Source organism: Drosophila suzukii, chromosome 3 (assembly GCF_043229965.1).
Source record: "Drosophila suzukii chromosome 3, CBGP_Dsuzu_IsoJpt1.0, whole genome shotgun sequence".
Classification (NCBI taxonomy): domain Eukaryota; kingdom Metazoa; phylum Arthropoda; class Insecta; order Diptera; family Drosophilidae; genus Drosophila; species Drosophila suzukii.
Window position 1 is genome coordinate 33,067,908 of NC_092082.1, and position 10,634 is coordinate 33,078,541.

The 10,634-nt window shown below is 48.0% G+C and overlaps 2 protein-coding genes across 2 annotated transcripts; both read left to right on the plus strand.

The window, feature by feature from the left end:
* The first annotated feature begins 1,199 nt into the window (after window positions 1–1,199).
* LOC139352741 (uncharacterized) lies at window positions 1,200–2,619 on the plus strand. The gene is made up of 2 exons (XM_070995371.1): window positions 1,200–1,586; window positions 1,648–2,619. The coding sequence occupies exons 1-2, from the start codon at window positions 1,200–1,202 to the stop codon at window positions 2,617–2,619; spliced, it is 1,359 nt and encodes a 452-aa protein (XP_070851472.1).
* Window positions 2,620–5,813: 3,194 nt separating this feature from the next.
* LOC139352742 (uncharacterized) lies at window positions 5,814–6,676 on the plus strand. The gene is made up of 2 exons (XM_070995372.1): window positions 5,814–6,123; window positions 6,219–6,676. Exons 1-2 carry the CDS (start codon window positions 5,814–5,816, stop codon window positions 6,674–6,676), a joined length of 768 nt encoding a protein of 255 aa, XP_070851473.1.
* Window positions 6,677–10,634: the final 3,958 nt, after the last annotated feature.

Sequence of the window (10,634 nt, forward strand, 5' to 3'; positions counted from 1 at the left end):
GACAGTGAAGTCGCTGCTGATTCACCCTGGGAACGTCAGCGCCGTGATGGAGCAGCTGCGCTTTAGGTTCGGCCGACCGGAGCAGCTTATACGCAGCCAGCTGAACAGCGTGCGAGAGGTGCCGCCGATTTCGGAGCGGCACCTGGCGAGGATCATTCCCTTCGCAACCCGAGTGAGTAACCTCACGGCCTTCTTGCAGTCAGCGAAGGCGGAGCAGCTGCGCTGCGGAACCCAACGCTAATGGAGGAGCTTGGGGCGAAGCTTCCTACGAGCAAGCGAGTAGACTGGGCCAGGCACGCTGCATCGATCGAGCCCTTTCCCACTGTAGCGCACTTAAGAGCGTGGCTGCAGGAGTACGCAAACGTCGTGTGTACGGTTTTGGACGTCGAGGGAAAGGAGCCGAGGCGTCGAGTTCTGCATGCGAGCGTCGACCAGAACGGATGCGATCAACAGGATGATCGGCATGGAGGCTGTCCAATTTGTGGAGGGCAACATGCTGCGACGAGCTGCAGGGAGTTCATTGGAGCTTCGCCACCGGGTAGGTGGAGCATGGTGAGGAGGCATCGGCTATGCTTCACATGCTTACGGAGTAGACATACGACCAGAACCTGCGATGTACAAGGCGAGTGCCAGATCAACGGATGCCGCAGATTGCATCACCGTCTGCTACATGGCGCGGACGAGGAGCGAAGATGGCCGGCGCAGCGAGTTGGCTTCAGGAGCTACAACGGAGGAAACCAGCAGTCAGCAGTTTCCAGACGCGGCCCGGACAGGAGGTCTTCGCCACGAGGTGGTTACAGGGACCACGAGGGGAGCCAGCAGTCGGCTGTCCCCAAAAACAGCCTGGAGAGAAGGGCCCCGCAGCCAGCGGAGGCGACCGTGCAGAGGAACTTAAACTGCGTTGACGGCGAGGGAGGCCGACTTTTGTTCCGTATACTGCCAGTAACGCTGTACGGAGCTGGTCGCCAGGTGGACACATACGCGCTCTTGGATGAAGGATCCTCCGTCACGATGATCGATGACGAGCTACGGAGGGATCTGGGAGTGCGAGGCGAACATCGACAGTTGAATATACAATGGTTTTGAGGAAGACCAGCAGAGAGCCCAGCAACGTGGTGAGCCTAGAGATAAGTGGAGCTGGGAAGCCCACTCGCCACGCTTTGAGAAACGTGTACTCCGTTTCGAGCCTGAGTCTGCCGATGCAGACGTTAGGTCGACGAGATGTCCAGGGCGTGCATAAGGATGCGCGTCTGCCGATGAAGCCCTACACCAACGTGGTGCCTAAGTTGCTCATCGGACTGGACCATGGACATTTGGGATTGCCACTAAGGACGAGGCGGTTTGCCAGAGAGGGACCGTATGCGGCCGCAACCGAGCTTGGATGGGTTGTGTTTGGGCTAGTAAGTGGGCAATCGACTACGCCGTCACCGAGGTCCTGCCTTCTAGCCGTGTCAATGGATGATACGATGGAAAAGATGGTGGAGGACTACTTCGAGATGGAAAGCTTTGGTGTGAAGCTCGCTCCACAGGTCGCAGGCAGCGATGACGCGCGGGCACAAAGGATCCTCGAAGATACCACGGTGAAAGTGGGGCGTCGCTACCAGACGGGATTACTCTGGAAGACGACTACGCTGTGCCGCCACGGAGCTACGAGATGGCGCACAGACGGCTGATCAACGTCGAGAAGAAGTTGAAGCGCAACGGGCAGTTGATGAATACGATCGTATCATCAAGGATTACGTATCCAAAGGATATGCGAGGAAGCTGCAGCAGGATGAGGTCGCGGTGACGAGCGACCGGCTATGGTACTTGCCACATTTTGGTGTCGAAAACCCGAACAAGCCCGGTAAGGTCCGGCTTGTGTTCGATGCTGCAGCCAAGGTTCGAGGAACCTCGCTAAATTCGGCGCTGGACAAGGGGCCTCAGCATTACCAGCCCTTGCCAGCCGTGCTCTTCCACTTCAGGGAAGGAGCAGTCGGAGTCTGCGGTGACATCAAGGAGATGTTCCACCAAGTGCTGATCCGACCCGAGGATCGATGTTTCCAACGATTCTTTTGGAGAGATGGAAACGACGATCGAGACCCGGATGTGTACGAGATGAACGTAATGACTTTTGGAGCAGCCTGCTCGGCGAGCGCTGCGCATTACGTAAAGACGGTGAATGCCTTGAAGTTTCGGGATTCGGACCCGAGGGCAGTCAAGGCCATCATCGACCACTACTACGTCCATGACTATGTGGACAGTTTCGCTATAGACAGCGAAGCTATAAGTGTATCTACCCGAGTGAAGGAGATACATGCGGAGGCTGGATTTGAGTTACGCCAGTTTTCATCCAGCTCACCCATCGTGGAAGCGGCGTTGGGACCACCTGGGCAAGTCAAGAGCATCGGATGGGGTGAGGCTGAGCAGAAGATCCTTGGAATGCGCTGGCAGGTAGCCACGGACGACTTCAGATTCAACGTGGAGTATCACCGAGTGCCAAGTAGCGTTCTAAGTGGAGATCGAGTCCCTACAAAGAGGGAGTATTTGAGCCTGCTGATGTCAACGTTCGACCCATTGGGATTCCTGTGCTGCCTGATGATTACAGCGAAGCTGTTGTTGAGAGAGATTTGGAGGTAGAAGATCCAGTGGGACGAACCATCGGTGGATGCGGACCAAGAGGCGCCGTTGACGCCAAATGATCTGTTCAACGGAGCAGCTAACCTGCCGAATACGCCTGAATTGGATGCGGAGCTGCCCACGGAGGGTTCTACACGAAAGCAGTGGAGGATTGCTCGCATGCTGCGAGACCGTTTCTGGAGGAGGTGGGTCCTGGAGTACCTGCCTTGTGCGCCGCGAGAAGTGGTGCCGGAGAACGGAGCCCATCCGCCAGGGCGATATGGTCTTCGTCTGTGATCCTGCCTTGCCCAGACTAGAGTGGCGCAAGGGCATCGTGGAGGAGGTCTACAGCGGAGCTGATGGAGTCGTCAGACGCGCTACTGTGCGCGTGAACGACAATGACCTATCTCGGACAATGTTGCGGCCCGTCTCAAAACTTGCAGTTTTGGATTTGATTGAAGCGGTTCTTTACGGGGTCGGGGATGTCGACGGTCGAACATTGTAATCGATAGGTAGCATAAGTATTGTAAGGAAAATCTAGTATTTGTTAATTTATCCGATCTCGTATGGATTTCTTGGCCCTTGAAGTCCGGGCCTACTAATATCGGTCTAATGGATGCCGCCATAAAATGTGCTTCTCATTGTCTTGTGAATCGTAGGAGGGCACACTGCGGTAAGATTAAGTTAGTTTGAAATGTATGAGGCAGATTTGAATTGTTAACAGAATAAAACGATTGCCACGATCGCCCCGATCGCACGCCGCACGCACACCAGGCGCACGCCGCCCTTGAAGTTTACCCTCTCTTCGGACCTACGCGTGTGGGGTAGTCGTTAAAGGCAACTCCATATGATGCAAGACAACTCCTTTTATTCGCAGTCCTAGGGAGAGTGTAAGGGCAACTTGCGCTGGAGGACGGCTTGACGACCAGCTATAGAGTTGCCAGGAGCACTTCCCGTACCAGTAGAGGAGTCGCAGACAGCGACATAGAGGGGCGCAGACAGCGCCGAACACTGGGTACGGACGGAGTCGCAGTCAGCGACAGGGAGACGCAGGCAGCGTCAGTTAAGGAGACCGCAGACAGCGGTCAGGAGGCGCAAGGAGCGCCAAGCAGCGGCCAGAAGGCACAGGTGCCGCCATTTTGGAGAGCGCTGAGGCAGCGCCGTATTTGGACCTGTTAGGATGCAGCATTCCCCCAAGAGGAGCTCGCGGCTGAGAGGAGGGGAAGCCACCCCTACAGCCACGCCAGCGGATCAGCAGCCAGTGAGTAGTACAGCAGAAAACCGGCCGCGAGTGAACATAACCTCGACGACGGCCATTTCTAGCCCAGCCACTACGGTGACTACAGTAGCGTCCCAACCGAGGAGTACTGCTGACACAGCTGCGGAGCGGGAGATGAACCAGCCCCTCACGTCGGACCTTTTGAAAAGGATTGCGGCGTTGGAGGAGGAGCTGAAGCAGGTTAAAGCCCTGAACAGTGTGAGCACCGCCAATTGCGCGCCAATCGCAGTTGGCCCAAGCGCAGATGGCGCCAACAGTGGAGCGTCGGGGCGGCCGCCATCTTGGAGCGGACCGCCATTAGCCACATCTAATGGTGAGGCCTCAACTAACGGGGTCGGGCCGGTCTCACATAGCGGTGTCGGTGCAAGCAGTGCGGCCTGCACCCTGCCGCCATCTTGGAGTGGACCGCCATTGCTAACGACTAGCAATCATTTTGTGGAGCCACTGTGTGCTACAAGTGTTGCGCAGACAGCGCATGGATTCGTGCTACCGGGCGGGAGCACCCACTACGTGGCAACAGCATCGCCATATGTCGGGTCCAACGCCTCGATGACGCCGAATGAATCCCAAAGAGTGTATGGGCAAAGGAGGCTTCCGGACTTGCCTGTATTTGGAGGGCAGCCCGAGGAGTGGCCGATCTTTAACTGTGCGTTTGTGGAGACGACCCAAGCATACAACTGCAAAGACTTGGAGAACAACCAGAGGTTGTTGAAGGAGCTGAAGGATGAAGCACGCGAGACAGTGAAGTCGCTGCTGATTCACCCTGGGAACGTCAGCGCCGTGATGGAGCAGCTGCGCTTTAGGTTCGGCCGACCGGAGCAGCTTATACGCAGCCAGCTGAACAGCGTGCGAGAGGTGCCGCCGATTTCGGAGCGGCACCTGGCGAGGATCATTCCCTTCGCAACCCGAGTGAGTAACCTCACGGCCTTCTTGCAGTCAGCGAAGGCGGAGCAGCTGCGCTGCGGAACCCAACGCTAATGGAGGAGCTTGGGGCGAAGCTTCCTACGAGCAAGCGAGTAGACTGGGCCAGGCACGCTGCATCGATCGAGCCCTTTCCCACTGTAGCGCACTTAAGAGCGTGGCTGCAGGAGTACGCAAACGTCGTGTGTACGGTTTTGGACGTCGAGGGAAAGGAGCCGAGGCGTCGAGTTCTGCATGCGAGCGTCGACCAGAACGGATGCGATCAACAGGATGATCGGCAAGGAGGCTGTCCAATTTGTGGAGGGCAACATGCTGCGACGAGCTGCAGGGAGTTCATTGGAGCTTCGCCACCGGGTAGGTGGAGCATGGTGAGGAGGCATCGGCTATGCTTCACATGCTTACGGAGTAGACATACGACCAGAACCTGCGATGTACAAGGCGAGTGCCAGATCAACGGATGCCGCAGATTGCATCACCGTCTGCTACATGGCGCGGACGAGGAGCGAAGATGGCCGGCGCAGCGAGTTGGCTTCAGGAGCTACAACGGAGGAAACCAGCAGTCAGCAGTTTCCAGACGCGGCCCGGACAGGAGGTCTTCGCCACGAGGTGGTTACAGGGACCACGAGGGGAGCCAGCAGTCGGCTGTCCCCAAAAACAGCCTGGAGAGAAGGGCCCCGCAGCCAGCGGAGGCGACCGTGCAGAGGAACTTAAACTGCGTTGACGGCGAGGGAGGCCGACTTTTGTTCCGTATACTGCCAGTAACGCTGTACGGAGCTGGTCGCCAGGTGGACACATACGCGCTCTTGGATGAAGGATCCTCCGTCACGATGATCGATGACGAGCTACGGAGGGATCTGGGAGTGCGAGGCGAACATCGACAGTTGAATATACAATGGTTTTGAGGAAGACCAGCAGAGAGCCCAGCAACGTGGTGAGCCTAGAGATAAGTGGAGCTGGGAAGCCCACTCGCCACGCTTTGAGAAACGTGTACTCCGTTTCGAGCCTGAGTCTGCCGATGCAGACGTTAGGTCGACGAGATGTCCAGGGCGTGCATAAGGATGCGCGTCTGCCGATGAAGCCCTACACCAACGTGGTGCCTAAGTTGCTCATCGGACTGGACCATGGACATTTGGGATTGCCACTTAGGACGAGGCGGTTTGCCAGAGAGGGACCGTATGCGGCCGCAACCGAGCTTGGATGGGTTGTGTTTGGGCTAGTAAGTGGGCAATCGACTACGCCGTCACCGAGGTCCTGCCTTCTAGCCGTGTCAATGGATGATACGATGGAAAAGATGGTGGAGGACTACTTCGAGATGGAAAGCTTTGGTGTGAAGCTCGCTCCACAGGTCGCAGGCAGCGATGACGCGCGGGCACAAAGGATCCTCGAAGATACCACGGTGAAAGTGGGGCGTCGCTACCAGACGGGATTACTCTGGAAGACGACTACGCTGTGCCGCCACGGAGGTACGAGATGGCGCACAGACGGCTGATCAACGTCGAGAAGAAGTTGAAGCCCAACGGGCAGTTGGCGCTGGAATACGATCGTATCATCAAGGATTACGTATCCAAAGGATATGCGAGGAAGCTGCAGCAGGATGAGGTCGCGGTGACGAGCGACCGGCTATGGTACTTGCCACATTTTGGTGTCGAAAACCCGAACAAGCCCGGTAAGGTCCGGCTTGTGTTCGATGCTGCAGCCAAGGTTCGAGGAACCTCGCTAAATTCGGCGCTGGACAAGGGGCCTCAGCATTACCAGCCCTTGCCAGCCGTGCTCTTCCACTTCAGGGAAGGAGCAGTCGGAGTCTGCGGTGACATCAAGGAGATGTTCCACCAAGTGCTGATCCGACCCGATGATCGATGTTCCCAACGATTCCAGTAGATAGGTAATACGGGAGCTGGCTCACTTTGCGGTGGGGGTGACCCTAATCAGTCACGCATGGTTGCACGCGGTGTGTAGGGGTGTGAGAGAGGGGTGTTTTGATATGTCTTGTTTTGTCTTGTCATTTTCTCACCCTAAAGGTGTGTGTGTGTGATAGGGGTGTTTTGTCATGCGCAGGATTTTATGGTTGTTTAGAGTGATCTTAACCCGAATAGGGTGTGTAGGAGTGTAATGGTTGCACGAAGGTCACTATGTTGCTTCTAACTTGTATTAAGTTAAGGGGAGGGTAATCTTAAATGATTCAATTCTATAGTGGAGGTGGTGGTGGTAGTAGAGGTGGTGGTGGTGGTTCCTAACAGAATATACACAAAAACGTTGTTTTGTCATGCGTATGAATTTGTAAAACTATATTTTAGCGGAGGAGGAGGAGGAAGGGAAGTTGTTTTGTTATCCGTGGGCGTTTTGTTGATTCAATTAGGGATAGTTTTAATAGGGTAGATTCAATTAGGGTTGTAGTTGACATCTGTTAGTGTAACCTGTCTACGGTCTTGTGGTCAAAAGGTGTTGGTTTGAGGGATATTATATCGCATACTTTTGTGGTGTGAAACAAGCGTGAGGCGTTTTGTTGATTCAATTAGGGTTGTAGTTGACATCTGTTAGTGTAACGTGTCTACGGTCTTGTGATCAAAAGGTGTTGGTTTGAGGGATATTAGATCAAAAGGTGTTGGTTTGATGGATATTAGATCGCATACTTTTGTGGTGTGAAACAAGCGTGAGTTCGGTAACCTCCCCCTCTTTAGCGAGCATTAGATGTGAAAGTAAGCGTAGGAGTGTAAGAGGGGTGTTGGTGGTGGTGGTGCTTGTGTTGGTGGTTGTAGTGGTGGTTCCTAACAGAATATACACAAAAACAAACTTATTACAACCAACACAATCGTTTGTTTAGTCAAATACTTTTTTAATTAATCATATTTGAAAATTTTTTCTCATGCGCTTATAGAAAGAGAAAACGGTTGCCTTCTAAGTTTTCAAAAATGTATGTGTTAAGGAGAAATGTGGAAAGTAGTTCAGTTTTAGAAAACTAATTGAGTTGAGTGAACCATCTAGAATCGTCGTGTGAACCCTCCGGTAATTCAAAGCTAAAGTAAAGTTAATTTACGTTTCATCCGAATTCGATTTGTGTGAGCTTATCAAATTGATAAAAAATAAAATACTTTACTAACTGTAAAGTAAAGTTGTGTGAATTGGGAACTACCCAGATTTGTGTTGTGTAAATCAATATCAATATTGATAAAACGTAAAATACTTTACAGTTAAAGTAAAGTATAACGAAGTGAAAAGTACAAGTAACAATACAATACTTCCAAAAACAAAAAAAAAATCAAAACAAAAAAAATGAATAAGTGTTGTGCAAAGTGCAACATTGCCCTATCGGGTAACATTTCGTGGACTCATCATCTGCGAACGGAGCAACATAAGAAGAATGTTGTTGAACCAGTGGATTCAAGGATTAAAAAAATCAGTTCTGGATTCCAAGGAAAGATTGTTCACTACCTATATGAAAACACCAACAATGATGTAATTTATCCAACACAATTTATGGAGGAAGCAGGAGAAGCTTTTCTACCTCACTTGCATCCATTGTTGGAAAGTTATTCATCGGTGAAAATAAAACTTTTTGGAGAGTACGGACTTTTGAAGGAAGAAAAGGAATGCATTGAAATAAAGTCATTTAAAGTAAGATGACAATAATTAGTGCCTACTCCAATATAGAAAATGAATATAAGGAACACATGGAAAAAATTTTGGCGAGGATGGAAGAATTCCAAGAAAGGGATAGTGGATGGACTTTGCTTCATCTCATTCGATTGGAGATGAATATTAATGAATATTCACCTTTAAGAGGATCACCTTACATAAAACTACCCTATTGCTTAGAAGCTAAAAAAGCAGTTATAAATGTAAAAAACACAAATGATGAATATTGTTTTAAATGGAGCTTAATCGCAGAATTAAGTAATCTAAATAAGAATGCGAACAGATGCACAACCTATAAAGTCAATATAACTGATGAACTCATTCAAGTCAATGGGATCACACTAAATTTAACTGGATTGCAATTTCCACTTAAGCCTGTGGATATATAGAAATTTATGGAAATAAATAAAGATATAAATATTACACTTTTCCGGTTCGACGATGGACTTATATTCGGACCTATATTTTACTCCCCTGAAGTGAGGAGAAATTATATAAATATGTTGATACTGGAGGAAGGATGTAAAGCACACTATACTTGGATTAAAAATCTCTCAAAGTAAGTTGTTTTATCATATCATTATTATATCTTGTTTTCTGTTTTTGTTTTTAAATTTCATAATATTTATTTGCTTTCATACTTAAAAAAAAAAAATTTTTTTTCTTGTGTTTATTTTTTTTTTTAGTTTGGTTTCCTCTCAAGTTTCGAGAGACAAATCAAAGAAATGGTTCTGTCAAATTTGCTTAAATTACTCATTGAGTGAAGATGCTGCCAACCGGCATTCAGAAGTCTGTGGGAAAAAAGTCTCACGCTTACCCAACATGAAGGATGCCACTTTACGGTACACAAATGTTCAAAAGGAAGTGATGGTCCCATTCACAGTTTACGCTGACTTTGAATGCATCCTTCAACCAATTAATAAAAACGAAACATTAAATTTAAATATTATAAATATACATAGACCTGTTTCATATGCATACTATATAAAGTGTGCATATGATAACAGTTTAGATAAGTTTGTTTTAGAAATTATATTCAACTTGGGAATGAATTTCCTGATATTTTTAAAAGAAAATTTAACTTTTATATATGAAAACTATATTTCAAAACCTGTTTCTATAATAATGTCAAATGTTGAAGAAGATGATTTCCAAAAATCTAATAGTTTTCATATATGCAACACTCCTCTTTTATTGGACAGAGTTAGGGGTCACTGTCACTTCACAGGAAAATTTAGGGGGGCAGCACATAATGAGTGCAATTTAAAATATAAAGTTCCAAAATTTATTCCTGTTTTCTTCCACAATTTCACCAGGTATGATTGTTATCTATTTATTAAAGATTTGGCAATCATACCTGGTGAAATAAAGGTAATTCCATTAAATAAGGAACAATATATATCAATTTCAAAAATTATAACTTTAAGTAATGGTGATAACTTTGATTCCGTTTTCTAGATTCGTTTCGATTTATGCCTTCTGCATTAGATACATTAGCTTCAAATCTTGATAGTGAACAAATGTATATAACAAGATCATTTTTCCCAAATGAAAATCATTTCAACTTAATGCCAAGAAAGGGTGTATTTCCATATGAATATTTAGATTCAGTTGAGAAATTAAATGAAAGTAAATTACCTCCTAGAGAAGCTTTCTATAGTTCCTTAACCGAAAATGAATGTTCAATTGAAAATTATACTCACGCACAAAATGTATGGAATAAGTTTTCTTGCAATAATCTTAAAGATTATTTAGAATTATACTTAAAAACAGATGTTTTATTAATGTCTGATGTCTTTGAATACTTTCGAAGACTTTGTAGTAAAATTTATTCACTTGATCCAGCACATTTTTTCACTACACCAGGATTATCATGGGAAGCTATGTTAAAATGTACTAAAATTGAACTAGATTTATTAACTGATATAGATCAGTATAAATTTATTCAAAGTGGTATTCGTGGTGGCTTAGTACAATGTTCATGTAGATATGCCAAAGCAAATAATAAATATGTTGAGAATTTTGATAGTACTCAAAAATCGTCATATTTGATTTATTTGGATGCAAATAATTTATATGGTTGGGCTATGTCACAATCTTTACCATATGGAGGTTTTGAATGGATTTCAAGGGGGGAACTTGATAGTATAAACATTACAGAGATTGCAGATGATAGTGAATATGGATACATTTTTGAGGTAGA

Bases quoted from the DNA above. Each gene is read 5' to 3' on its own strand.
- LOC139352741 (XM_070995371.1), top strand. From the start codon at position 1,200: ATGCAGACGTTAGGTCGACGAGATGTCCAGGGCGTGCATAAGGATGCG. The intron at 1,587-1,647 runs GTGGGGCGTCGC...GCCGCCACGGAG, and splicing joins TCGAAGATACCACGGTGAAA to CTACGAGATGGCGCACAGAC.
- LOC139352742 (XM_070995372.1), top strand. From the start codon at position 5,814: ATGCAGACGTTAGGTCGACGAGATGTCCAGGGCGTGCATAAGGATGCG. The intron at 6,124-6,218 runs GTGTGAAGCTCG...CGTCGCTACCAG, and splicing joins CTTCGAGATGGAAAGCTTTG to ACGGGATTACTCTGGAAGAC.